Genomic DNA, 26,537 nt, shown 5'->3' on the forward strand with positions numbered 1-26,537 from the left:
CCGCATCGGACTTGCGCAGAAATAATCTCCTTGGCCACCGGTGGCTTTTCACTCCCCGCCCCGTGGAGGACATCCGATCCCCCGAGGGGAAAAAGTGCAATCCGATCGCTTATCTTAGGATAATATTATAGTTGGGCCGGCGAAAAGGTCAAAGCGTGAGAGGTCTCCTCTTCCGTATGGCTCCAGCATTGCTGCAGGCCACGCAAGGGCCGCTTGGTCCCTCGCTGCCGCCACCGCGTCAAACTCTCGCAAACACGCGCCCGAGCTTCTCGTGTCAGCAAATGCGTGCGGCGGCGGCGGAATCTGCTCCCGACGCGCTGGCCTTATCGCCCGAGGGCCGTATCCCGGTATTTGGGAAGGATTCAAAGGTCAGCAGTGCGAGGTGCTGCCTTTTGCCAGCTGTCTTGACGCCGCCACCTGTCACATCTCCTCCCTTACCATTGAGCAGATTTGCAGAATGCAATATTTGGGCCACTTCTCGGGAAGCGTTCGGCGCGAGCCGAGGTTTGCTTACGCTGAGCTTTTTCTTGATTCCAGTCATCAAATCTAAAATGAAGACGTGAATCTATATTAAACGGCGTGTGCCGTCTATTTTCGGAGCCGTGCCTGGCTTTAATTGGAGCACCTGTTTTTGTTTACAAATGTGACACTTTGCAACCGTGTGAATAAGCTGACGCGCATGACGCGTCGTTAAATGGAATCGTTTTTCACATTGTGACTTCAAATATATATTACAAAAAAAAAAAAAAGAGAGTTGCTGAATCCCTCCCTCAATTTAATTGCAGCGATTAATACAGTCTAAGTATGCCACAATGAATGATAGCAAAATATTTCATTTTTATGATGTAACTCATTCATTACCTTTAAAAAGAAGCATTTTTACATGAAACAAAATGACAATCAGCAGAGATGTTGCTAAGTCCATTGGGCTGCTTCTTTTATTCTTATTTAAAGAAAAGAAAAGGTTGATTTTTGGTTGGGTCCAGCATCATTTGCATCTCTTGCAAAGGCATTGCGCACAAACTATAGGCACGAATGCTATTTGGGAGATTTGCAAATCCCGCTTGACGCATAGCTGAGAGTCCAGCACATCCGTCTTGCGTTGGGAGAGCGCGCCGCATATCATCTCCTGACAGCAGCTTTCCATAATCTGCCCTCTCTTGGCCTCTCTTACAGGAACATTTATTCTTCAACACCGTCACGTCTCTTCCCAAGGGGGTCGCGGCCTTGGACCTGGGCCGGCTCGGGGGGCAGGAGGGCTTTTTTTTTTTCTTTCCGAAGGCTCCCTTTAACCCCTCCGTGGACGGTGATTCATATTGTCAACCCTTCTGGAGTGGACACTGAGTTTGCGTCCAAACTTCCAGTGGCTGTACAAAGTCATAAATCATCGGACGGCGTCCCCGAGGTGACTGTCAGTGTCCACGTAGGAATAGTGATTCCTTCTCCCTAAGTGAAAAAGCAAACGGCCAGCCGACGGAAAGGATAAATCACTCCTTCAGGCGAAGACAGGTAGCGTTCAACAGCTGGCCATCTGGCCGTTATCATGTCCTGCGTTGCTTTTATGACTTTTCATTGCCTTCCGCAGACCCGGGAGGGATCGAAACAAACAGGCCGTCGCTCCGGACCGGCCTCGGCTTGTTTAAGACATTACCATTTGTGACAACGGCGGCAAAAATCTCCAAAGTGCCAGGCGGGAAGACACAAGTGGAGCACGTTCTGCCCCAACCTTCCAAAAGCAGCCATGCTAGCTTCATGAAGACTCCACCAAATGGCTGCACCAAAGTCAGCCAGGGCAAGGTAAGCACTCGGATGGATTCCCAAAATGCCTTTTCTTTTCAATTCTCTCTCGAGTTCAACTTTGTTAAGGCTTCATGTCTTTTCAAGAATCAATTCTAAAAATGAGGCCATGACCAGGAAACATGCAAAAAAAAGGAAGTCAAAGCCCAAACGCTGCTTTTATGACTATTGAGCGTCCCTAAACAAATATATTGTTGAACATTCAAAAAAAAAAAAAAAAAAAAAACCCCGAGTCCCGGTCACATCCATTCCAGTTCTGTTAATGTTAGACAACAAGACCTGTGTCCAATAACAGGGTCTCCAGCTGTCTTGGAGCACTGGCGTATCCCCTAACATCCTTCTTCCCTGTTCTCACACTCTCACTTCCTCACCTGTCAAGAGTTGGAATGTCACTGGCGGATGCAGTCCTCCAGAGTCCCGCCGTCAAAACAGATGTCGCTGCGCTCAGGCCGTCATAAACGGCAAAGGACGCCTCAACCTGGCTCGGGACGATAGGTCACGCCGACAAAACAGAAAGTTGCCATGTTAGCGAGACGTTTTGGACCTTTGGGCTGATGCCGGACAAGGACAAGGATCTCTCTCATTGGGTTGGTTTGCCCGTCAAGTGTTTTAGCAAATATATTCATCATCATAAAAATGATAGTTCTCTTGAGAAAGACGGAGGGAAAGGTCTCAGACGTGCGTTTGGCTTTGGCTTTGGCTCTTCTGACAAACGCACAAAAATAGGCCATGCAGTCTTTTCAAGTTTCCAACGGGCCGGGCCGGGCCGGGCCGGGCCGGGCCCCGTTTCTGCCGGTCGTCACTCAGTCACCCCCATTAGCGACCAAAATCCATTTCAATCAGAGCCCAGGTCCCAAGTGGTGGCCATATTGGATGTGGCAAGACCCTCTGGCATCCGGGCGAGACGAGAAACACCGTTCCTGCCTCGGGTTGGCTCGATAACAACACTAAAACTTGTTTTTCTGTCCTGTGTCAAATGAGAAGATGTTTCTTTTCACATTGGAGATACTCGAAGGCCGCGGTTGAGCAATATCTCGCTACTACTCCGCATCGGTTGCGTCATTGCCCTCTGTTCAAGGAGTCAAAGGTACGCATGCATATCTGTTTTCAAGTATCAAATTGATTTCAAATAACGACGCTCCCTGACAAATGTGACTCCAAGTCACTTTTTTGCACTCTTCGAGGAGGAAGAAGCCAAAATGTCAAAAATGTATAAAGCGAGGCTTTTGTGGCCGGGCTGCGGTCCAGCTCTCAGCGGGGAAAGGAAGCGACTCTCCAGGGGCTGCGCTCAAGTCGCCCTGCCCTCTAAGTCCAGTCTCAATCGGGCCCGCCAGAGGTCACGCTGTCACTTCACATCCTCTCATTAGGCTGCCGTGCCCGCCCGCGACAAGAAGCAAATAGCTGAGTCATGGGATTCAAAGCATAGTTGCACCTTTGCCATCAGGTACAGTGGATAGGACCTGCGGGTTCCTTTCGCTCACACGGCGCCACGTGTCTTCTCCGTTTACAGCATGTGTTGAAGACATACAGATTCTCAGCTGCTGAGGCCGAGCTCTTCGAGTACGTCAAGTCGAGCCTTGCGCCCGCTTGTAAATCGACAGCTGCAAAAAAAATTCCAATATCGATTAGCCCAAGGGGCGGAAACGAGGGACACGTACATGGAGCTTTTTATTGGACGCAGTTTGCAAATGTTGAGCCTTGTGGGTCGAACGGAAGCCACGCCTTGGGAAAAGTGGCAAATGTCTTCTACACGTGACACACGACAGGGAAGAATATTGCCCACGCCCGCCAAAAAGGAAGTCACTCCAACTGATTCCAAGATGGCGTTTCTGCTAGCTAAAAACAAAAAGACCAAAAGCCAAGCTAAACATTTTATTTGGTAAAATAAGTACGATATACGGAGTTGCTGCATTACATCATGTTAAATTGCAGTTTGATTGGTGTGTACGCAAAGCGGTTATGAAAAGAAAAAGAAAAAAAAGCAGGTATATGATGTCAACATATAAAAATCACTTTTTACAATTTTCATAGCCACCGACTGTTTCCTTTTGGTGTGCCGTAGTGTCAACCGCATTGCGCAGACGAGTACTCGGATGTCAACGTTCGGACAAGATCCACTTTTGTCTGCATTCTTTGTGCCTTCGCTTTGAGTTCTTTTCAATCCTGCCATGGAGTGTGATTTGGAAAAGCATCCGGTCGTGATGTCGTCGACGATGATGATGATGATGAAAAACGGAGCCGGGAAGCCGACAACGTTTGAGTCCGTCCCCACCAACGCTTTGAGTCCACACGTTGGGGAAATTAGAAAGTCAAGAGCGGGTTGGAAAGTCTTTTCAACTGTGTGATTATGGACACAGGATTGAAGAATTTAGTCTGTTTGGATCAGTGATCACAATCTCAGACGAGCTTTGTCTGGGAGAAGCAAGTTAGTAAGCAGAGGTGGGCACCTGACCCGGTTAGTGACAATTACGCTGACCAAGGAAGATCCTCTTCCGTCCGTGCTCGGTCTGTCATTTTTCAACGTCATTCGCCGGCAAAATGGACCATTAGGCCAGACTGACGGAACATAGTGCCGAAATATGGAGGTCAAAACGATACATCTGGTTTTGGATGTTGGGGAGAAGTTAAGTTTAGCCTGGGTTGCGTGTGAGAGTTTCCTACACCTTGGTCATTTTCTTTTCAATCAAATCATGCGTCAGACATTTTTTTTTTTGATGATCATGTTGCAAGAGTAGCTTGAAAGTGTTTTGTTTAAAGCTCGACGACCGTTTATGACGTTTTTGCTTGGGTCGGATATGTGCCCAGTTGGGTTAGCGTCTCCTTCGGAAGGAAGCGGCAGTAAGCCAGCCGCCCGAGCGCTTTGGGCCTATCGGGGCCTCGAACCGCACCAGGAAAAAGAGCGCAATTGGTGTTTTGGGGTGGAAAGGTCTGCGGGGCGGTGGCCCCTCTCATCGGCTCCCAACTCTCTCGTAACGGGCCGGGGGGGAGGGGCTTCAGGAGCAGCCGCAGCGGTCCACCACCATGGACGGGATCTTGCCGTAGATGATCTGCTCTTTGCGGTTGAAGTAGAGCATGTTGATGGGCGACATCTTGGTGGGCGTGCAGCAGGGGCCGGCGTTGCCGCGGGGGTTGGCCTTGGTCACCAGGTGGGTGTGCGGGTACTTCTGCAGGTGCATGTACTCGCACTTGCCCGCGCAGTAGTTGGCCTTGTAGCGCTTGGGCGCGATAATCCAGTCCCAGCCGAAGTCCTCAAAGTCTACGGTGAGCGGGTAGCGGCAGCAACGAGACTCGGGCGAGTTCTCGTCGCAGTCCAGGCCCGAGTCCCTGCGGAGGCGCCGCGGAGCCTCGCTCAGCTTCACCTCCATGAAGGGTAGCTGCAGACACAGGCGCAAAGAAAAACAAACAAACAAACGTGGAAACACCGTTGATGAGCATCCATTTTTTGGGAAAGTGGAACAATTCGATTCAGTAAGGGTTAGGGTTCCAATGGTTTTCTGGTCAAATCCAGTTTTGTTCCACCCCTACTAACTAGCGTGTCTAATTGGCCGATTTAAAAAAAAAAAAAGAAAGGTTCTTATGTTACAATAGCAAATTTTAAAGGGGGAAACATTTTTGCCTATTTTTCTGAGAAAAAAAACGTTATCTTTGCAAGAAAAGTGATCGCTTTGGTCGGTAAAAAAAAACAATAATCTCATGTTATTGTTCATATTTAAAAATATGCTTAGAAATACATATTTCAATAAAAAAAGAATATAACACTATAAATATGAAGTTATAGTTTCAAATAAGCATATTTGAGCATGCAGCAGGCAATTATTATTAGTGTTGTTATTGAATATGATGAGAAGGATGATTATTATTATTATTATTATTATTATTTAATTATTATATTATTATACAAACAAACCAATGCACTTTACATGAGCAACACTTTGGAAGTAGAACAACCGGTGTGCAGGTTGCAGCTTCTCTGACGGCAGTTGCCAAACGCGGCGCAGTCAGAACAGTATGAAACCTTTAATCGCTTTTTTTTTTTTTTTTTGGGCTTCAGAATACAGTGAAGGCAATTGTGCGAGCCGTTTTGCATTGATCCAAAAGTCGCCTCGAATCTTACCAGTCCTTCCTCGCCCGGCTCGGCGGAGGTGACGGCCAAGTCGTTGCCGACGTTGTCGTAGGCGTTGATGTGGATGCCCCAGTTGGTGTCGGGCTGGCGCAGCCAAACGCTCAGCACCTGCTTGACGTCGATGCTCTGCCACGAAGCCGCGCCGGCCTTCACGTCCAGTTTGAGCGAGCGCAGGCGCGCGTGGCGCCCGCCGTCCGGCGTCAAGCGGGAGATCTGCAGGAAGACGGCGCTGTCCTCCTCGGCCGCCCGCATGTGCACCCATAGCTGCGCCCCCAACACGCGGCTCGCCTGGAACTTGGGTGTCAGCGAGAAGAGGCAGCATTTGGGCCAGCCGTCGGTTTGCGCCGCCGGCTCGGCTGAAGGAGACATTCATCGATTACTGAGCTGCCTTCCTCTCCGTTCGTGCAAGCAGACATGAATCAATTACTGCTCGTTCCAAATCAAAGGAAAGTCCGCGCGTCAAAGTGCACGACTTCAGGTGGACCGGATCAAGAATCCAATTGGAGATACACTTACGTTCGGTAGCCATCAACATGATGGTCTCGGTGACGGCGTGCTCATCGTCGTCGTCCGCGACCACGTCCCGGTTGTCGTCCCCCAGGACGTCGTACTGGTCCAGCAGCTGCTGCAGCGGCGGCGCCCTGGGCAGGAGCTGCCTGACCACGTCGCGGCTGATGTTGGGCGCTTCTTTCATGCGCAACTTGCTCAGGATTTGGTGCTTGATGGCGTTCAGACGCATGCTTTTGATTTGCTGCCGCATGTCGCAGGTGGAGCACGACTCCGACGTTTCCTCCGGCCCGCCGGAGGACTGCTGCGTCTGCGTCTGTGTCTGCGTCTGCTGCTCGCACAGGCGCACGGCAGCCAAAACCAGCAGCAAAGTCAAGCCAACGTGAGAGAAACGCATTGTGCAGCCCACAATAAAAAACACGCGCGTGCTTTAGGAGTCAAGTCCAAACACTGATTGGCATCACTTGATTAGCGCGCACGCTTTTATACGCACACGCTTTTTTTAAGGCGACGGCCCAAACGATGATTGGCTGGCCAGGCCAACAATGACTTTGAACCATGATGACTTTTTTTCCTTTCCTTGTCAAACCATAAAGGGATGGATCGGAGGGGGGCTGTCTGGGTCACGGGCAGATTGTGGATAGATTGACTTTTCGTCCGGCGATTGCGCAACCAGCGGAAGCAAACCTGACCTTGTTTGCACAAGATGTAATGTGCTTGTGCGCCATTTTCATCTACAATATGGGCACGGCAATGTGGCAACTTCATTTTACATAGTTACACGCGAAGAAAATATTTTTCCCATTGACGCACATGAGATGAGATTTCTCCTTTATTCATTTTTCCGAACAGAATTTGTTCTCTTCATTTTTGAAATAACATCTATCACAACATTGCCATTTTTAAAACTATTTCGGTTTTTAAAAACCAAATCCCTTCTTTACATACTAGAGGAACTAATAATTGTAAACCTAATAATTACTTGTCATTAACCAATGACGTTTGAGTTCAAATTCAATTTGTTATTCGGAATTCAATATTGTTATTGTAATTCTGATACAAAGTATTAAATGACATAAAATGGATGATTTTAGTCGAAACGGACTCTCACGCACAACCACACTGACAGGCACAACGTCTGAGGCCCTTTTCAAACACGCACTCTCACATTGATTCATTTTATACTCACGAGATTCAACGATTTGGATCCAATTCCAAATAAGAAGCGAAGGAACTGAATTCTAATACAACAGCGTCACCCAGTGGGCATTTGTAGCAGTGCCTTGAATTTTTATTCCTAAGGGTTCCGCCACATTGCGGAAGTGACGTATCAGTGCCTCCTCCGTCGCCATGGTGCCAGTTGTTTCCGGTGGCCGTGCGTGACAGCCCGGCGGAGAGTCGAGTCGGGGGGCAACATGACAAGTGACACGCAACCCCCGGGAAGATGCGAGTGGTTGGCAAAGTGGGGAAGAAGCACGAAGGCGGCGACGCTGCTCTTTTACGGCTTCGCTTTGGGGCTCGTCGCTCTCGGCGTGAGAGAGGTGCTAACTGGCTTTGAGGAGAACCGATGCAGTATGACCTACATGTTCCAATACCCCGAGTACTTGGTAGGTAACCTCGTAGCTAATTCTGTCATATATAAAAGAACAATGTTGTCAACATGAAAGCCGTTGGTGAAGAATAAGTGAGGCCGCCATTCCGCGACATGGGACGGAGCGGAGATTCGTTACTACCACGCCACCCGAAATTGTACTGACGTCACAGAGACCGACGTCCTAATAAATCCACTGTCAATATGTCGATTGGCCAAGAAATACACAAGTCGAAAGGAATACACGAGTGACCGCTTGCTTCCAAAGCGTTTTATTATTGTTGTTTTATATGACTTTGAGTAATTAAGCATATAAAAATAAGAATTTGCACAATAAGAAGACCTACATATGAGGTGCGAGCAGCTATGTCGAGGAGCCCTGGCAACATTGGGATTGGAATGTCGTGTAAATCAAGTACGTCGGATTCAAAGATACTTTGATCAAATATGACCTCAGTCAAACGTCAAAAGTGAATCAACATTTCAAAGGAAAGTAAATAAACAATGGCCTACTTCCTGTTGAGTTGAGAGTAGACCTTTATAGGCCTTGCTTGGGCTGTTGCAACATTTGGTAGATCTCGGTGAAACATTCAACAGAGGCTCTTTCTAATTTTTGCTGTTGCTGACAACAATGGAGCAATGCGATAGTTGTCAAGCAAGTCAGGCGGGAGTTTTGCGCATAGTTACGACAAGTGGTTGCGCTGCCTTCTGCCCTTTCCAGCAGGCTTCGTGCGACAAGTAAAACGCAAAGCGCTCACCAGGCAGAATTCCGTAATATGGCTGCATTCGAAAATGATCTGTCCAGCGTGTGCCGTTGCCTCGTCGCGTGACCCGGCAGTACCCGGCGTACAGGCTCTATCTGTACGGGGAAGGCGCGTACACTCAGGAGTCCCGCGAGCTGCAGCTCTTTGGGGCCCCCGTCATCTTCCTGCACGGAAACTCCGGAAGCTACAAGCAAGGTACCAGCACCACCAGGAATTGACCATTTTTTCAACCAGCGCATCTCGTCGTCGGACTTGCGAGGGACGTTCTGTTCTTTTGTGCGTTGCAGCGCGCTCTCTGGGTTCGGTGGCCTTGAGGAAGGCGGAGAATGCGGAAGGCGGTCTCCATTTCAACGTGTTTGCCGTGGACTTCAACGAGGAGCTGGTGGCCCTCTACGGCGGCAGTTTGCAGCGGCAGACGCACTTCCTCCACGAGAGCATCAAGGCCATTCTCAAACTTTACAAGGTTGGGCCTCAACGACTTTTTTGAGGACAGCACAACTATTTGGTTTGAGACGCTCTGCTTGGTTCTGTAGCACCTGAAGACGCCCCCCAAGAGCGTGCTGCTCGTGGGCCACTCTATGGGCGGTCTGCTCGCCCGGGCGCTCTTCACGCTGCCCAACTTCGACACGGCTCTGGTCCATCTCATCATCACCCAGGCCACCCCTCACTTGGCCCCGGTGCTGGTTTTGGACCATTACCTGCGGGGTAAGCACCACGCAGCCGCACGCGCGGAGTTGCGTCCTATTCTGACCCGTCGTCTTTTTGCCGCCAGATTTCTATTCGGCACTGAGGAGAAAGTGGGCGGAGCAGGCGGACGGGCTCAAGAACGTGACGGTGGTGTCCGTTGGCGGCGGACACCGCGATTTCCAAGTGCGCTCGGGTCTCACCTCCATACCTTGCTCTCCGGGAGACCCTACAAAGTTGTCATTGGTGGTGAGTTGAATGTTGTGCATCACAAAAACAAACCAACATTTGGTTCCAGCTGTTAACACGTCTTTGTTTTGTTTTTTTCTCCCCCCCCCCCCCCCCCCCCATAGGCCACTGCAGTTCCGAGGACGTGGGTTTCCACTGACCACCTATCCATCGTGTGGTAAACACAAACAACCCATTGGCTCTTATTGTTTAATGAAGCTATCAAGCAGATGGTGTATGTTCATATTTTCCCAACCAGGTGCAAAGAGCTCGTTCTCGCCACGGTCAGAGCTTTCTACGACCTCATCGATCCCAAAACGAGACAAGTGCGTCCGCCGTGGCTGGTTAAGTTTGATTTGAAATTTGGCATGTAACTGGATCTTTTTTTCCAGTTCACAGACAACCTGGCTAAGAAGAGCGCTGTGCTCAAACACCATTTTATGAGACACTCTGCCCAAATGTTGGGAGACACTCAAGAAGCCGCTGTTTCCCCGCAAGGTGGTTTTATATTTACCCCATGGACTCACATTCAGTCATGTTCATTTCCTAATTTTTAAAAAATATTTTGGATGCTTTCAGATGCCGAGGAGGCTTGGAGCGAAGTGAACACTCTGCGTCTGGCATATCGCACGCCAAAGGTACGCCGTGCAATTTGGCGTGTAAGATGACTTTTACTGCCTTGACTGCAAGCACCCCACTGGGCTCTGCGCTTCCAGGAAGCCGAGGTCAAATACTTTGTGTTCGCCCTCTCCAGTCGCAGGAAGGCCTACAGCCATTTCTACTGTCGGAGCAGCAACTGGGTGAGTTGCAAGGGGGGGGGGGGATGTGCTCCGCCGTAATAAGCCAATGAAAATGTCATCCGCGTGTTGGCCAGGACACGAGCAGCTGGGTGTACGGCTGCGTGCGGCAGAACGCTTCTTTGTGGTAAGCGCGCCGGCGCTACTCGGCCAGCGGCGACATTCCACGCGTAATGGTGTCGCCCTCCTGTAGCGCAGTAGAACTCTTTTTTTTCCCGCAGTGAGCATGCGGTGGATTTGTCCAAGGCAACGGAGCTTCTTCCCGCGTACAAGGTGATTGGATGGAGGACATTGGCTGTCTGAGCGCCACTCGTGCCACTTGTTGATTTGCCCCGTGTGTCCGGCAACCCTCTCCAGGTGCTGACGCTGAGCCTCGGCGACTTGTCGCCGTTCACTCATCTGATGGTGTCAGCCTCCAACCCCACCGGCAAACAGGTGGCGGCCGGCCGCTCGAAAAGCCAGATAAGTCCGCTTGCGCTTTGCCTGACCGGCGTTGTGATTCGGTGGCTTGCAGTTCACGCTGGAGTGCGAGTGGCAGCGGCGAGAATCGTCGCTTCTGTCACTTCCTGTCCCGCACGTTTTATCCTTCGGTGAGTTGTTTGCGCTCCAGCCGAGATGAGACGACATTTCAAAAATACATTATTTAGGTTTGACACTCAGCGAAGTCACCGTGAGCTCCAGTGGACTTTTCCACAGCGTCAAGCTGCAACACTTTCACGAGGTACGCGCGCGGCGAGACGTGATCATGGCGTCCCGGTTTTGTCGCTGCACCGCTGACATCTGCCGGGTGTGTGTTTAGGTCTATCAGGCTTTCAGGATTAACGTCGCAAGTGAGTGTAAGCGAGACAATGGTAAGCCTTGACGCTCTTTAAGCAAACCTTTGGGCAGTAGGTGGGGAGAAAAAACTTTTTTTTTTTCTGCTCAGTCTTTCGATTGCCAAGTGTCTACAGAATCAAGGTGCCGTGGTTCCTTGAAGATGTTTTAACAAGCGCCAGGTGAGTGATCATTTGTGTCCGCTGTCATCCGTATTCCCGTTCTGACCCGCTGCTACGCGTGCCATCGTTGCGCCAGTGCCCCGTCGGTGACGGAAATCTCGGCGATGCTCCACACGAATCGTCCTGACAACGAGTCCAGTGTCCACCTTCAGCTCCACACTGCCCCCAACTGCCAGTATAAGGTTGCGGATGCTAACTTTGAAGCCGTTCACATGTAAAGTGTCAGATATGGAACCAGAAAAAACGTTTTTAAAAAGTCTCCTTTTCATGAGGACCGTCTACTTTGAATTCTGAGCAGCTCCAATCCCTTCATATTTTGTCTTCACCCAGGTGTCGGTGAGGACGTCTTTACCCAAGGTGTTGGGACAGGTAATTGAGATGGATTTTACTCTTTTCATATTTGGACACTTTTGGGTCGCTAAGCAGGCCCTTTAGTCCAAATCCTGGAGCGTTAAAGTGGGACAGTCCCCGAACGTCAGCCCGGCCTCGCACTCTTGACAGGCTTTTGTGTTGAACTCCTGGCACAGATCCTGCGCTTCTTCATCCCCATGGTGCCGGTGTACACCACCGTAACTCTCCTGCTGGCCTGCGGCGCGCAACTGTCCAACATCTGCAAGTCGCGCCGAGCTGTGTCCATGAGCCTGGCGCTCCGCAGTGGCCTGCAACCCCATAAAGTCAACTTGTCCGTTTACATCCTCCACATCTTCTTCAGGTGGGCGCGCGCGCTGCCACCGGCGGGCGCGGGCACGTCAGCCTCGTTGAACGTCTTGTGTGCTCATCAGTTGTAGTTGGTTGAAAAACACCTGGACGCTGCTGTGCCTTCCCATGATGGACGTGGCCCCGCCCATCTTTCCCGACACGCTCCTGGGCGACGGCACGGTGCCGTGCGCCGAGTGGCCGTACCTCCTGCACCCGCTCCTGTACGTCATCGGCGCAGCCGTGGCCTACTGGGGCACCGTGCTGCTCCGACTCAGCACGCGGCTTCTGTCGTTGCTCTTAGCTCTGCTGCACAGGTATAAACATTTCAGTCTTTTTTTTTTTTTTTTGGTCTAGTAACGCTTGTCGATTTTGGATTCAATTCCACTGTCGACCACTGGATGGAGACAAACTAGTTGAGTCGGGTACATTTCAAAGAGCAATTAAAAAAAAAAAAAAGTCTTTTGTTGAGAAGTAATGAGTAGCCTGCTTTTTACGCCTACAGTTGATGGTTAAACATGCAGCACGGACATTTCGGGTGTATGAAAGAAACGCAACAACTGGGGGTTCTTATTAATTGTTCCCGTACCAGATCGTCCGTCTCAAGACATTGCGGCACTCTGCGCCTCCCCGCTCAGCTCATCGTCATGGTACTTCTGACCATTTTGGGCTGGAACACCTGTGGAGCAATTTCAATCATGGCTGCCTTTGGCCTTCACCTGTACAGGGTGAGTGAATGAAAAAGAAAAATGTCCCTTTCATGATTTTTGTTTGAATCCTAAAACAAATGTGCCCATTGTACATCATGTCCAGGTACTGAGACTACAGATGACAGAAAGATCCTTGCGTCACATACTCAATCTGGTGAGACAAAAGTCAACAGCGCAATGCAATTGAACACAGGAACAAATTTCAATTTTTCCCGCAACCGCTTCCAGGCCCCTCAGAGGCACAGAAAACATTCCGGAACAGAGTCCAGGGAATGCGAGAGGGCGCCGCTGCTGTCAGAGTGTGTTTTGCGGGAAATCCGTGATGACCTGCAGCTCCACCTGTGTCTGTCGGCGCTCTTCACCGTCCCCGTGGTCCTCAGCGCACCCTCGCTCGTCTACTGGAGCCGTAACCTGAGGTGCATTTCGGCACTATAACGACTCTTCCATATTTGACTTTTCTAATGCAAAGTTCTAGACTTTGATCTCAGGGAATCTGCGGACAAAGTCAAGATCTTTTTTTTTAACGCAATGATTTACTGGTTGCTCTCTGTTCTTTGGCAGCTACTCCACCCATTTGAATCAGGACCCTTATTGGCCGTACTTTGTCCCCCTGTGCGGCATCTACTTGAGGCTCGTCAACTGCGACAGTCAGAGGCTCACCGACAGGTAGGTGCACGCACGAACGCACGTTGGCCCGGCTGCAGAAATACAGCCACAGCATCCCAACATGGACTTGCCCTTTCCCTCCCCCCCAGTAAACTGCTGCCCCTGATGTCATTTCTCCTGTTGCCCGTGTCCATCGCAATGGTGATCTTCTGCCCATTCCATCTATACAGAGTGACGTACTTCCTGTTGGGAGCCCTGGCCCCCCTGGCGTTATGTTGTCTCTGACGGTAGTTGCTGTTGTTGTTTGGGGCTTTCTTTTTTTCTTTTCCAACAAGCCTCGCCACTCAAAGGTCTTTTTTGTGAACACTCGGTGGAGCAGAGCCATAGATATACACATGACTCGGCGAACCACACTGGCGCCTTGACGAACGAGCGGTTGAATTGCCAAAGACGGCCGGGCTGGCGAAAGTTGCGCTGATGTCGCGGCCGTCGTAAGCCTTTAAGCAATGGCGGCGGCGCACACAAACGCTGCAGCAACACGTATAGCGGTGGGGCCGGAGCCCGATCCCCAGTGAATAGCGAAGGTCCTCTGAAAAACGTCTGAATCTTACTGTGCCTTACTGAGCTCAGATGAGACTTTTCTTGGTGCCAGTATTTCTAAGCAGTATACTGCCCTCTAGTGGAAAAGGAGCAGTACAGCGTCAATGGGCGTGGAAGCGTCAAATGAACATTTGACATTCTCCGTCATTTAACGATGCTGTTTGAAGTGCAATTTTTCTCATCACAAAAAAAGCTGGAGCAGATTAACGGAGCGGAACGTCGAAAAAGGGTTTGAGATTTGCCACTCGTATCACGAGTCAAGCCTGCACAAAGTGCTGCCAAAAAAAAAAAACGGCTTGCCAAGTTTGCCTTCCGCTGTGCGTCTATAGCTCTGCCCCACGTAACACTTGGGATGTCGACAGGGCTCGGACCCTGTGAATGTTTTTATGATTTTTAATTTATGGCATGATACTGTTCACTGTGCATAAAGTCCTACACTGCCTTTACCGACGGACTGTTGAAGCTCAGCCGCATCTCCTGCCAGTCGTCACGCATTCCAGCCAGCCAACGCAGTACACGAAGAACACAATGGGAAGCCCTCATGTCCTCCTTAACCTCTCCTCGTCTTCTCTTTTTCAATGTCCTCTCTCCCTTCCTACGTTGACTTGTCCTCCTCCTCCTCTCCTCCCCTCCAGTTGCTCATTCCCATTGAATCCAAAGGACATAATGAAGGCAAAAGTTGACTTTTGAATGTGACTTGTTGCCCCTCCCGTCCAATGCAAAACGACACAGCCAATGGTTTTTGCACAGTGGCGAGCTGTCTGTCCCCTTCTCAATTGCGGGGGAAAAGCTTTTAAGTTGAGCAGTGATCAATTGACCTCAGTCTGTGTGGACACCAGATGCCTTCACACGAGCTGGCTTTGGTAGCCTGCCTCACAAATCCCTGCCGCATCATTTGATCGGCAAGCTTCACATATATATGGAGCAAGTCGCTGTCCATTTTACTGCCCGCTAACGCTAAGCTTGTCCGAGCTTGAACTCGTGTGCCTCGCTCCACCTTCCCTCCCTCCCGCTCAGCAACGGCGCAAACGCTGTTCAAGAATGCAAAAGTGATGTTTGCAAAACCGTGGCCATGTGTCAGGCGGGCGGGCGGGCTAAGCATACAGCGCTGACCTTAACACTTGATGAGCCGAGCGCGTGGAATCATCATTTCATTTCAAGTGCCTCTTTGGAAACAAATAACAGCCCCCCCGTGTGGTCCTTTGGAAAGGCAGAAAGTGGGACTCATTTGCTGGATTTTGTTGACAATTTGTAATAACCAATAGCAAAAGCTGTGTGATGACGTGCCAACTTTTGTGCTTTTGGTATCTGTTGAGTGTCTACGTGGAACGTGTCCAGCGATTTTTATCCGATGTACTCCTAATGGTATTTAGAACAACAAGGCCTTCTTCGGATCTGACGATATCCGATTTTCAAATCTGCCACTTGATGATACAAACTGGAAAGTGTGAGGCCGATACGCGTGGTAACGCAACGCAGTATTTTTGCGCTATCGTGTCAACGTGATTTGTCAGCACACTTTAGTATTGTGGATCAAATGTAAAACTTTCACTCCAAATGAATCACGTGGACAAAACCCTTTAAGAACGGTCCTCTGTAATGACTTGAAACTGATGAGTAATAAATAAAAACTAAAAAAAGAATTGGAGCCTTGCCTGTTTTGTAGTCCACCATAATTCAAGTGACCTGGATGACATTTTATTATGACATGCACTCTTGGCGCCAACCGATGAAGCTAAGCCACATTCAAGAAGACACGAGCTGGAAAAACGTCAGCATGTCAAAGTCAAAAACTTGTGAAGATGTCTCAAAGAAGGTAAGTCCAGTTGCATTTATTGGGGCACACATCTGCTACACTCAGTGAATCATTTAGCGACGTGAAGTGCTGCAAATGGAAAGGAAAATACAATACTGTCCGTGCCATCTTGTTTGGAGTCGGTTATAGTCGTCATGGTAACGAAATGGGCGGGGACACGGATCGCCCCCGCTATCAAGCTGTGCTTTTTATTGGCATCATTATCCCAAATATTTCCTTTCAAAGATGCTCTGTTTCTGTGCTTTTGGGCTCTGTGGAGCCATAGCAACTAAAACGCTGCGTTGATCATCTGCACTCCCACTTACGCTTCTCTCCATAAGTGGAAAGGCGAGCAGGAAATTGTCAAGTAGGCTCCCGTTGAGCGGGCCGCCGCTGCTGCCATTTCCTGTCACTTTGCCAGCCTTGACAGATGTTTGCAAGCGCCACTGCGAGTTTATCTTGGACTGCCCCATGTCCATCGGTCCATCCATCCATCCATCTATCCATCCATCCATCCATCCATCCATCCATCCATCCATCCATCCATCCATCCATCCATCCATCCATCCAGCCGTGATCTTAATGAGGACAAGCCCTGTTGCAAACGGACGGGTGGATTTCTTTGAAGGGCAGTTGTTGGCCAAATTAGAAGAAGCCATTAGTGAGTCGGCAATGAGCAATTACTCGCAAAGTGGGAGGCTGTGATCATCCAAATTGGGTTTAGAGGACATTTAGGAAATTGTCGCAGTAAATGCTGTGGAGTTGCACCCCGTTGCAATTATTTCCAAAGCAAATAGCTCTCGTCCACCCGCTGGCACTCGCCTTTGTATTTGTAGGAAGCAGCCCAAGGCACACACATGGTAGGACACTATTATATCTTTTCAAAAGTCGAGCATGTTAGACACTGAAAAATTCCTCAACCCACAATTTGTTTCAGCTAAGCCAAAATAAAACTGAGGTGATATAGTTTTTGTCAATGACAAAAAAAAGAATATATGGGTGTCAGAGAACTCATGTCGTCACTGTCTTTAGAAAACCAAGACTTAAGTGTACCTAATGGCGTGTCCGTCCACGCTCCGTCAATGTGACGTCGCAGCCGCCAATCAATTACACTGATCTCCGGGAGGCTCCGCCCATTCCGGAAATGGACGAAGCGTGTTATGACAGCTGAGTGGAAAAAGAAGAAAAAGGAGTGAGTGAGTTGGAAAAGTCGCATTTCTACCGACCAACTGATTTAATTTCGCTCTTGAAAGTTCGGCTGAGGAGCACCAAAGGGTGCAGGCAGGCAGGCGTTGGCACAGAATGTGAGCGCGCCTCAGACTTTCGCCATTATTTGGACGACACAAGTTGTGTTGTTTTATGTCAAGTAACGAGCTAACGCTTGAATAGTTTGTCAGGTTGCTGTTTTGTTTTTCCTGAGGACTTTTACAAGTACCATCTTGTTAATTTTAACTTAGAAGACGGAGTGTACTTCAACTTTTCTATGTTGTCGACGTCATGTTGTCAACAAGCGCTGACATGACGTCCAAATAAATGCATAATAGCGAGTGGTAACATTTAGTTTTTAGGTTTAGCTTCCCAGCTGTTTGTGTGATGGAGGCCAACTTTTTTGCCTTGTCTGTTTCCCTAGTGGACTGCTGGAGTCTTCCAAAAGTGCATCTCTGCTGCATCATGACGTCACTGGAGCAAAAGAATTCCCTCTTCAGCCTTTGAGCTCTGGAGAGCAGCCTTGCTGGGTCCAAACCACTGCAGCGGTGAGATTATTATTAGTTTAAAAAAAACAAAAACTTGCAACTCTTACTTTCAACTGGTCCTTCTCTGATGTAATTTTCCCCTCACCCTATACTTGGATATATATATATATATATATATATATATATATATATATATATATATATATATATATATATATATATATATATATATATATATGATTTCATAAAAGACTTCAAAGTAGGCCCGGGACTGGTCGACTTAAAATACCTGTCACCTATTTTATTAGCATGCTTGCTTGGGAAGCCCTTGCCTCCTCAAGGGGGCGCAAATTACCCATAGAAACCTTCATGATCTATTTTTCATGATGCCAATAGAAAAGCGATACACGTCCCTTTTTCCTCAAAAGTCTCCGGCACTGTCGGCAGATATTAAAGTCAATCAATCCTTTTTCAAATGTTACTTTGGTGACCGATATTTCAAAGTCAAAGTCTGCTTTATTGTCAATCTCGTCACATGTCAAGACGCACAAAGAAACCGAAATTACGTTTACCGAAATCTATCCTCAATATTTACACGTCGCCTAAGGTTTGCCCTGCTTTGTTTTGCATTCTTTGGATCGATGTTGATCATGCCAGCTTTGGCACACACGGTCGGACGCGAAACAAAAGCGAAAGCTCGCCGTGATGCCTCTTTGCCCCGTCGCATCCCCCATCATGAAATATGGAGTTGACGAGATGAAAGAAAGGAAGGCGCTTATTGGCCGGGAGCGCTAAAAAGCAGACAAGGGGAAGATTCAACGCAGTCAAATGAACATCCAGCATCTAATGGGTGACCCTGCAGAATCGCTCAAGCTTGACTGATGCGATTTGAGGCTTGATGAATCTTTGTGTTGATCCTATGAGCTTGCCGCCGCAAAGCTCGCTCGACTAACTATAGTTGGCCGTAGCCCGCGACACCAACAGTAGCCCCCTTTTTGTGGAGCGAGGGGTGGGGGGGGTGGTTGGGGGGGCAGCGCTACGCCTGGCCGGGCCCCTGTCCTGACTTTGAACCCGATTCCAAAACTCATTTAGCAAGTGTTGGAAGGGTTGGCGCTTTGGAAAGGCATCCTTGTTTGTGGACATGTTGTGGATGTCACGCTAATGCTTGCTAATGGAGTCTATTAATGGCGCCTCGTGAAAGGAGCACGCTGTGCTGGGGCACGCTTAGCCACGACCATTGTGGAGGCCGTCAACAGTTCATGCCTTTGGTCGCCTCACCGCCACCGTATGGACGCCCGTACGGCCATGGATGGATGGATGGATGGATGGATGGATGGATGGATGGATGGATGGATGGAGTTTTTCCATAGATGGCGTTTTTCCATAGATGGCGTTTTTCCATAGATGGCGTTGATATCCGCCCTTGCAGATGTCGCGCGCTCTCGCTCCGTGTCCTCTTTGGACGCGGCAAACCAGCAGCTCGGCCGGCGTCTTACGTCAGCGCACGCCCGTTGGAGCGGAAAGTGTCACTTCCTTCTTCCCTCGCAGTGGCACCTACAACACTTTGATCAGTGACTCCTTGACTTAGTCACACTCACAACTTCCTTCCTTCCTTTCTATCCAATGCTTATGCATGCCCATGTTTCTTTCTTTCCTTCCTTCCTTCCTTCCTTCCTTCCTTCCTTCCTTCCTTCCTTCCTTCCTTCCTTCCTTCCTTCCTTCCTTCCTTCCTTCCTTCCTTCCTTCCTTCCTTCCTTCCTTCCTTCCTTCCTTCCTTCCTTCCTTCCTTCCTTCCTTCCTTCCTTCCTTCCTTCCTTCCTTCCTTCCTTCCTTCCTTCCTTCCTTCCTTCCTTCCTTCCTTCCTTCCTTCCTTCCTTCCTTCCTTCCTTCCTTCCTTCCTTCCTTCCTTCCTTCCTTCCTTCCAAGTCGATGTTGTGTAAAATGAGGCCGATCAAATTCTACACGTCTTCGGAGAGCGTGTCGGTGGGACATGTTTGGCCGCTGGCGTTTGAATTATTTATAATCAATTAGAGCAGAAACCCCGGCCGGCCGGGGGTTGTCGGCGTGACACGGCGCAAGTGCATTCTGGATGAGCCATTTGGCGAGTTATGGCAAAGGAGGCCTTTCTTAATCCCCTGTTTACTGCTAACTATTGCACCTAATGACGGATTTTTAACGATCCATATGCAGCATTTGAACAAGTATCAACATTTGCCCTTTTTTTTTTTTTTGGGTTAGTGGGAGTGAGAATAAGATAAGAGAAAGTGAGCAGGCGTTAGTTCCCGTATTCCTCCGTCCGGTTTCTCTCCTTAAGGCCTCCTCCAAGTCCGTGACAGTTTGCTCTTTGCCGTTTGAGGAGCGCTGAAGGGCTTTTTTGTGCGCCTTAAACCTGGGTGGCAGAGGCTGGCATGTTGACACGCTACTTGGCATTTCGGACCTCTCCTTATGGCCTTGGACGCCAGAGTCCGAAGACACACACACAGTCTCTCATTGGCCGCCTGGTGCCAGCAGCAGTAATGGCTGGTGGGCCCTTGCGTCAATAAATAGCGATGCAGCTCGCTACCTCAACACACGCAAGTCCGAGAGAATCCCTGACGCCTCCAACTTTGAACAAAATGACTGGCCGACGCTATTCTGTCTTTATTTTGTCTTTATTGACGGCAGCACGGCGGAACAATGGTTGGCAAGAGCGCCTCGCAGGTCGCCAAGCTTTCCCTCGCGGCGTTCGCACGTCCTCCCTGCGTGTCTTCGGCAAGTGTTCCAGCTTCAAGCCAATAAACGCATTTCCAAAAGATCCGCGCTGTCAAATTGAGAACGGAAAGGGAGTTAACTCGCAGATGTTGAGCTCGGAAGACGTGGGTGACATTCTGTCTGTCAGGTGCTGCATCGGGCTCAGGAAATGTGGAGAAAGAACAAAAGCATCTTATTCAGAAGAGTGATCCGTGACAGGTGGTTGTGAATTATTCATGTGACGTGCGTGCGTGCGGGGAGCCGGGCGGCGACGTGTCGCTTTTATCCCGGGGATTTTTCGGTCACAAGGAGAAGACAACAAAATTAAGACGGCTCTTTGTAAAGAAGAAAAGAATGAACGCTTGTGATTGGTCCTCACCTTTACTTATCTAAAGGAACACTTTTGACTGTCTTGAATTCTAGACAAAGTCATTTCTCACTTTTGCTGGCAAGTTTGATAGCATTACGTTCATCCTCTCACGGTCAGCGGCGAGATGGAAGGAAGGCGCCGAGAGTTGATGGCAACGCTCTCTTTCGGAGCACAAGGGAAGCTCTTGTCAGCGAGGACACATTATAGCCTCATTATTGTTTGCCCTCGCTTTCTCTCTCTCTCTCTCTCTCCCTGGTTCTCGCTGGCTGTCCAGCATATGCGCCGCTTCTTTGTGGAGGACAAACGATTGTGCTCGTGTAACTTTGCATTTCGCCGGAGAGCGCCGAGCTTCTGCGACAGCTTGACCGGCCGGCTTTGTCGTTGGAGAGATTGTGTCGGCAGTCCAGATGTCCCTCGCAAAAGATCTGCAGATTAAGTAACGCCTCAAAATGAACCCCAAAGGCGGCACATCTGCTGCAGTGGTCAAAATGGGAAACTGGATGTTTACTTCCCACCGCTGGCGTATTTGCGGCCCTCCTCCATGTCCCGTCGAGGCTGCGACCACGCGAGATTTGTCGCGTAGCCTGCGATCAGGTGGTTCGCTCGGCGAGGATGTAATCCCGCGGCTTCGATAACCCCAAACAAAATCCAATGTTACACAATGCCGCTGAGCCCAGCAGAGCGGAGGATTAGCGCCGGCTGGCTCTCTCTCTCTCTCTCGGCAGCCACAATGAACTTTTCCAGCCACTAATCTGCGCGGACGCCACGAAATCTAAAAATGGAGCCGCAGATCTGGACAAAATGGCCGACGGATCGGGTGGCTTCTCCAAATGGACGCGATGAAGATTTTGTTCTTTGCTTGATTTCCCCAGATTTGAAGAGATCTCGTCAAGTTGGGACTCCTTGAATTGAATGTGCCATTTTTTCGTGACGCTTTCATTTGTGCGTGGCCATTGCGGTGACATAACAAGTGAGCCCGTTTGTTTTTCTTTTACGACGAAGCAACAGAGGTAGCGATGCTTGTCCCGCTTGTCACCCCGGGCCGATTGTCTCGTGTCGGCATCCATCGGGCATTTTCACACGATTGCGCCAGGCAGGGGGGGCGGACGCTCTAATGAGCGAGCATCCGTGCGGCGGCGAGGCGCACTTTTCGCATGGAAATGCCATTGTAAGACGCCGACACACACACACACACACACACACACGCCAGCACCGGGCCATCCGTGGGAATGTTTGTTTGACCCCACAAAACCTGATGCCTTCTCACACAGCCAGCTGGCGAGCCCAGGCTGCTTGGCCAGAAGGAAAAGACCGGATATCTGTCCGCCTTGACTCAAACATTTCTAATGTGAGACATTTGAGTTGTCGAAATTCATCTCAGGCTTTCGAAAAATCACTGACATGGTCTCCTGCTATGATGATTGATTATACCCAGTGTGGTATTTAAAACAAAAAAAATCTTGAATGTTATTTGAGTCTGTCAGCTGACAATGTAAGTTTGGCTTTGGCTTGGGTGCAATAGATGACCTTTTTTGTCTTCTATTTAACAAACGACGCAAAATGAGAGTGACGAGCTTGACTTGCTTCTCCCTCAAACAAAGCATCAATTTTCATCGGGCAATTTGTTTGATTGGGACAATAACCACGCTTCCGTCATTAACCGCGTTCAGACCGCATGCTGGCGAAATTGCCGCCGCTGGAGAATGGCCCTTTTATTTACTTTGCTGATGACAAATTGTATTTTCCACACGGATGTGAGGGACATTACATCTGGGTTTCTTCATCTGGTGGAAAATAAATACCTCAAGTCGTTGTAGGCAAGGTTATTTCATGGACGCAAAGAAAATCGAATAATAGTCAATGGGCGCAAACAATAACAATGTCAAATTCTATTTTTAGACACTATTAATAGACACAAGCAGCCCTGTTCTCCCTGCACACGTGAATCAGGTCCACAAAGGCCATTTTGTTGGGCCTTGCACGGATGGGGGCCCCTCACCTCTTTTGTCCGCCGCAAATCAACAGTGGCCTGCCAACCAAAAGCCGGCCCGAAAAACCCCAGCAAATCCAAAAGAAAGACAAATATGGCACCTTGCAAGGGCCGGATGACTTGGCCTTGTTTTTTCGGGGCGGATTTGCCTGATGCCAACAGACCAATTCTCCATTCTGAATTGTGCCCCTTGAGTCCAGTCTTTGTCGGCGTCTCGTAATGCAAGCCCCGCCCCCTCGGCCGGTGCACGCGGCGAGCTCAAAGATGTTTTATCCGCCATCATGAGGGAGAAATAAACCATCCGCCAAAATAGACATGAAAAGTTTCCCTCTTAACCTTGCATTTTATTTTGCATTTCTATTGCAAATGCTGTGTGACTCACTTTTTCTCTCCGCCGCCATGAGTCACTCGACAAGAGACAAACGCATCGCTAGGTCGGAGTTTGCCGCGGCGTCCTTGCGAAAAGGTGCTTGGCAAAGACGGCTCCGCTCCAGAGTGGATTAGCGCTACCGATGAAGCTTGTTGACATCAGATGGCGGGGGAACTCTCCGTCCGTTCGCACGGCTCACAAAAGAAGCTCAGGCAAACCCAAAGTTGGCACGTACGGCCGGGAAAAAAAAACAAACCCGCTAAACCCAAAGCAAGTATCCCCTCATGTTCCCTTCAGATTGAGCGGATGGTGCCAAGTACATTTTTTTTTCTTTTCCAGCTCAACTATAGAGGAAGTGAACGATCAACTCGGATCGGACAGATAATCCCCTACCGAGTCTTATTCGGGTGACATGTCCGCTCCGCGCACGCTCGCTACGTGGATATTTCAAATAGCGAGGCGGAGTCAACTGGCGCTGGGAATTATGACAATCCGCCCTTTCTTCTTCTGGCTGACGAGCGAGCGAGCGAGCGAGCGTTTCAATGAATGAAGGTTTTTGATGTACCCAATGAATCCATGTCAACGCCTTTGCCAAAATACACCGGCCTTTGAAAGTGCGGGCGTTCGGAGTCGCCCAAATAGGCGCCGTCAGTTCACATGAAGACCTCCAAACCTCACCCGGCGCCCAGCTGGAGGAGCTTTGCCAAAAGGACGCTAAACATCGATGGGGGAGCCAGCCCATTGACGTCAGAGGGGAGCCCCATGTAATAAATTCCTCCCTAATTACTGTGGATGCATTGTACCAAAAGGCCCCTCCCGATTTGCTGCTCCACACGTCATGTTCTTGAAGGCCTCCACCGCAAACGCCCCTTTTGTGATCTTTGCCAGGATTTGGAGAAAGCAAAAGCTTCTGCCGCCGCCGCTACGTTCACACCTTGGAAGACTTGGTGCGGAACAATTCCGCCGTATGTTTCAATGCAAACTTTCTGAGCCTCGTGGCGGAATCTGCCATGTGATGTCCACATGTGTCCAAATAGAGAGGCCCTTCTGTATTCCCGCTGACCCCTCCACTGCGGAGGTCACGGCACATTTTTCTCCACTTTCTTTTCCACACGCGCACGTTTTGAGCTGGGCCCACTCAGGAACTGGATTTGCCGATTGCCGTCAAAGCCAGCCTCGAAAATGCCATGGATTGGGACTAAATGTTTGAGGTATCCGTGGATCTGGCGGCATCCAGGTTGCTCGGGCGGGCCATGGGGCGGGGATTCTCGGCAGCTTTCTCTGCCATCTCCCCAAAGGTGGGGCTCTCCTCGTTCCCGCTTGTGGGCCAACTTGTCTCCTTGCCAGTCCCGGCCGGCTTGGCGTTGGCTGCCTTTCCTTATTCCATGCGGCGTTCACGTATGTCTACCCGCAAGAAAGTCTGTCTCGGCCTTCCAGTCGACGTGTTATTTTTATCGACCGCACGTGCGGCGATGATGCCGTTTGTCGATTTCAGTTTCTATTAGGAAGAAGGCCGGCCGCATTTCTGTCAGCACCGCCTGTTTGATTAAATCCTGAGGCCCCACGTTCGCCTTTGCGTGCCTGCAGGCTTCTAACACCTCTCGAGTTGTTTGTTGCGGTTGCCACGGAGACTCCCCGTCCCTCCTCTCCATTCCTGTGTGTCGAGGCAAAGAGCCCTTGACCCCGTCTTCCTCCCCGCTCGTCAATGACGTCGAGCCGGACGGCGCGGAAAGCTCACGTGGCGTTTCCTTACGTCGTCATCTGCGCTTCTTTTCGGATCTTTCTTCGTGTCCCATCTTGACTGGCTTCGGTGCAATGAAGTGATGACACTTTAGTGTGCGCGTGTGTTTCCATCAAGTTGTGGTATTGCCTTGCGCCATCTGCTCCCATGCAAAGTAGCAGCAGCAGCATACTCCTACTTGTTCCAGTTGATAATGGCGTGTGTGTTGTGTTTTTATTAACGTGAGGCCGGGAAACAAAGAAGCCAGGCTGAGCTTTCCCAACTTGTGCATTTTGTGTGTGTTGCTGTGCAAGATGTGAATATTTAATCCGGTGCCTCCTTCTGCCATGTATTAATCATGGCGCGGTCTGCTCGGGCTGAAAATAGCGCCTAGCAACCCTAGAAAATGTGTAGCCTTTGTGTGTATTTTCTGCTCTGTTGCTTGTTCATGTGTGACATATAACACACGGGCTGAAGACAACCCCCCCCCCCCCCCTTGCTCGCCGCGCTCCGTCTGACTTCAGGGGGAGGCTGGCAACGGCGCCCGTAGTCTTTGCACAACACATGTTCACCTTTTAAAGAGCTTCTCGCTCGTCTCTAATTTTGGAAAGCAGCATTTTTGTTCTGTACCAAGGCCCGCTTTGGATTGAGGTTCAAGCTTTTTCATTTGATATTCCACCTCAAAACCAAATAAGGTTAAGTGGGATGATGGTGGGACGGACGGGATAAAAGCTCCGTTTGACCTTCATGGGGCCTCTCAAATATGTCCATGGAACTTTTAGTGAAGCAAATGAAAATAAAGGGCCGAAGAAACATTCGGCGTAGCCTTGTATTTGTGTTGGAATGAAAAAGCAGGACTGATGGCTAATTTGCTCGAGGCGGGACAAAGGGTGAAATTGTCCAACTTCGTTTTGGGCGTTTAAATGAGAAGACAGTCGTCGTTGCATTTTCACGCCGCTGCGAGCGAGGCCAGATGAATTGAGCAAACATACGCTATGAAACGGGAGAAGCCATAAGAGAGAGGGAGAGAGGGCCCATCTGCCCACTGCCCTTTTTTTTTTTATTGGGTCAACCTACATGATATGATATTGCGCAACCTAGCCAACTGCCGATCTGCCCGAGCTTTGTCCTGTGATCAACACATTTTGACTCCGGTAAACGTTGCTATTTTTGCAGGCCGCTTCGCACCTCGTTAACGTTGACACCATGTCATGTATTTTTTAATTTTTTTATTGTAACGCTCTTGTGGAACGATGCTGCCCGATAACCACGTGTGGTGTGTTTATCTCGTGCGGCGGAGGAAATACCGATAAGGCATCGATGGAGCAGATGGCCGCGCTTACTAATTCTGCTCGTCACGTGCAACTACTATATTGCGCAATGCGCATGCGGTCGTGGATTGTCTTGCCAGTCTCTTTAGGATCTATATTGCCAGGCAGTCACGTGGCGGGCGCGTCACTCAAGCCGCGCTCAAAGAAATGACACGGTTGTCATTGGTCGCCGTGCAGATTACGCATGTTGTTGAGCTTGTCAACTTTGACATGAGCCCCATATATTCTGATTTATAATTGATATAAAAGAAATTGCAATCTCCGATTTTGCTCTTTGCGTGTAGATTGCCGGCCGGCTGGCCTGCCTGCCTGCCTGCCTGCCTGCCTGCGATTGTGCGGCTTAAAATACACTTTTGCCACATGCCAAAAAAGCTTTCTCCCACTCTGCACAAATTAGCAGCAGCAGCAGCAGCCCACACGCTACTGACACATAGCAAGC

At 49.6% G+C, this 26,537-nt stretch overlaps 3 protein-coding genes and 1 long non-coding RNA gene across 6 annotated transcripts in view; 3 read left to right on the forward strand and 1 right to left on the reverse strand.

Moving 5' to 3' along the window:
• The first annotated feature begins 188 nt into the window (after window positions 1-188).
• Window positions 189-3,673, forward strand: LOC133160020 (uncharacterized). The gene is made up of 3 exons (XR_009715785.1): window positions 189-368; window positions 1,177-1,509; window positions 1,586-3,673. It is a non-coding gene; the product is annotated as an uncharacterized LOC133160020 (long non-coding RNA).
• Window positions 3,655-6,966, reverse strand: mstnb (myostatin b). Its single transcript, XM_061287528.1, has 3 exons — window positions 6,437-6,966; window positions 5,912-6,276; window positions 3,655-5,171 (listed from the first exon to the last, which is right to left on the reverse strand). Exons 1-3 carry the CDS (start codon window positions 6,822-6,824, stop codon window positions 4,791-4,793), a joined length of 1,134 nt encoding a protein of 377 aa, XP_061143512.1. The 5' UTR covers window positions 6,825-6,966; the 3' UTR covers window positions 3,655-4,790.
• A 799-nt stretch (window positions 6,967-7,765) lies between these two features.
• pgap1 (post-GPI attachment to proteins inositol deacylase 1) lies at window positions 7,766-15,741 on the forward strand. Its single transcript, XM_061287187.1, has 26 exons — window positions 7,766-8,034; window positions 8,824-8,977; window positions 9,070-9,245; window positions 9,316-9,487; window positions 9,555-9,715; window positions 9,820-9,872; window positions 9,954-10,020; window positions 10,087-10,192; window positions 10,274-10,332; window positions 10,411-10,494; window positions 10,569-10,618; window positions 10,713-10,764; window positions 10,849-10,926; window positions 11,006-11,081; window positions 11,139-11,212; window positions 11,291-11,342; window positions 11,417-11,486; window positions 11,563-11,668; window positions 11,817-11,855; window positions 12,014-12,198; window positions 12,269-12,499; window positions 12,775-12,910; window positions 12,996-13,046; window positions 13,121-13,308; window positions 13,454-13,558; window positions 13,648-15,741. Exons 1-26 carry the CDS (start codon window positions 7,843-7,845, stop codon window positions 13,781-13,783), a joined length of 2,853 nt encoding a protein of 950 aa, XP_061143171.1. The 5' UTR covers window positions 7,766-7,842; the 3' UTR covers window positions 13,784-15,741.
• A 1,271-nt stretch (window positions 15,742-17,012) lies between these two features.
• The window catches only part of LOC133159614 (histone deacetylase 4-like), a 37,831-nt gene continuing 28,306 nt past the window's right edge, over window positions 17,013-26,537 (forward strand). Inside the window, exons 1-2 of one of the 3 annotated variants that reach the window (XM_061286774.1) lie at window positions 17,013-17,085; window positions 17,524-17,647. The gene's annotated coding sequence lies outside the window, so the exon portion shown is untranslated. Of the gene's footprint in view, window positions 17,198-17,523; window positions 17,648-26,537 lie in introns of all 3 variants that reach the window. The other 2 variants (XM_061286773.1, XM_061286775.1) reach the window with 2 other exon arrangements.

Source organism: Syngnathus typhle, linkage group LG9 (assembly GCF_033458585.1).
Source record: "Syngnathus typhle isolate RoL2023-S1 ecotype Sweden linkage group LG9, RoL_Styp_1.0, whole genome shotgun sequence".
NCBI lineage: Eukaryota > Metazoa > Chordata > Actinopteri > Syngnathiformes > Syngnathidae > Syngnathus > Syngnathus typhle.

Bases quoted from the DNA above. Each gene is read 5' to 3' on its own strand.
- pgap1 (XM_061287187.1), top strand. From the start codon at position 7,843: ATGACAAGTGACACGCAACCCCCGGGAAGATGCGAGTGGTTGGCAAAG. The intron at 10,021-10,086 runs GTGCGTCCGCCG...CTTTTTTTCCAG, and splicing joins TCGATCCCAAAACGAGACAA to TTCACAGACAACCTGGCTAA. The intron at 12,500-12,774 runs GTATAAACATTT...TTCCCGTACCAG, and splicing joins CTCTTAGCTCTGCTGCACAG to ATCGTCCGTCTCAAGACATT.
- mstnb (XM_061287528.1), bottom strand. From the start codon at position 6,824: ATGCGTTTCTCTCACGTTGGCTTGACTTTGCTGCTGGTTTTGGCTGCC. The intron at 6,277-6,436 runs GTAAGTGTATCT...TGTCTCCTTCAG, and splicing joins CATGTTGATGGCTACCGAAC to CCGAGCCGGCGGCGCAAACC. The intron at 5,172-5,911 runs GTAAGATTCGAG...CTGTGTCTGCAG, and splicing joins AGCCGGGCGAGGAAGGACTG to CTACCCTTCATGGAGGTGAA.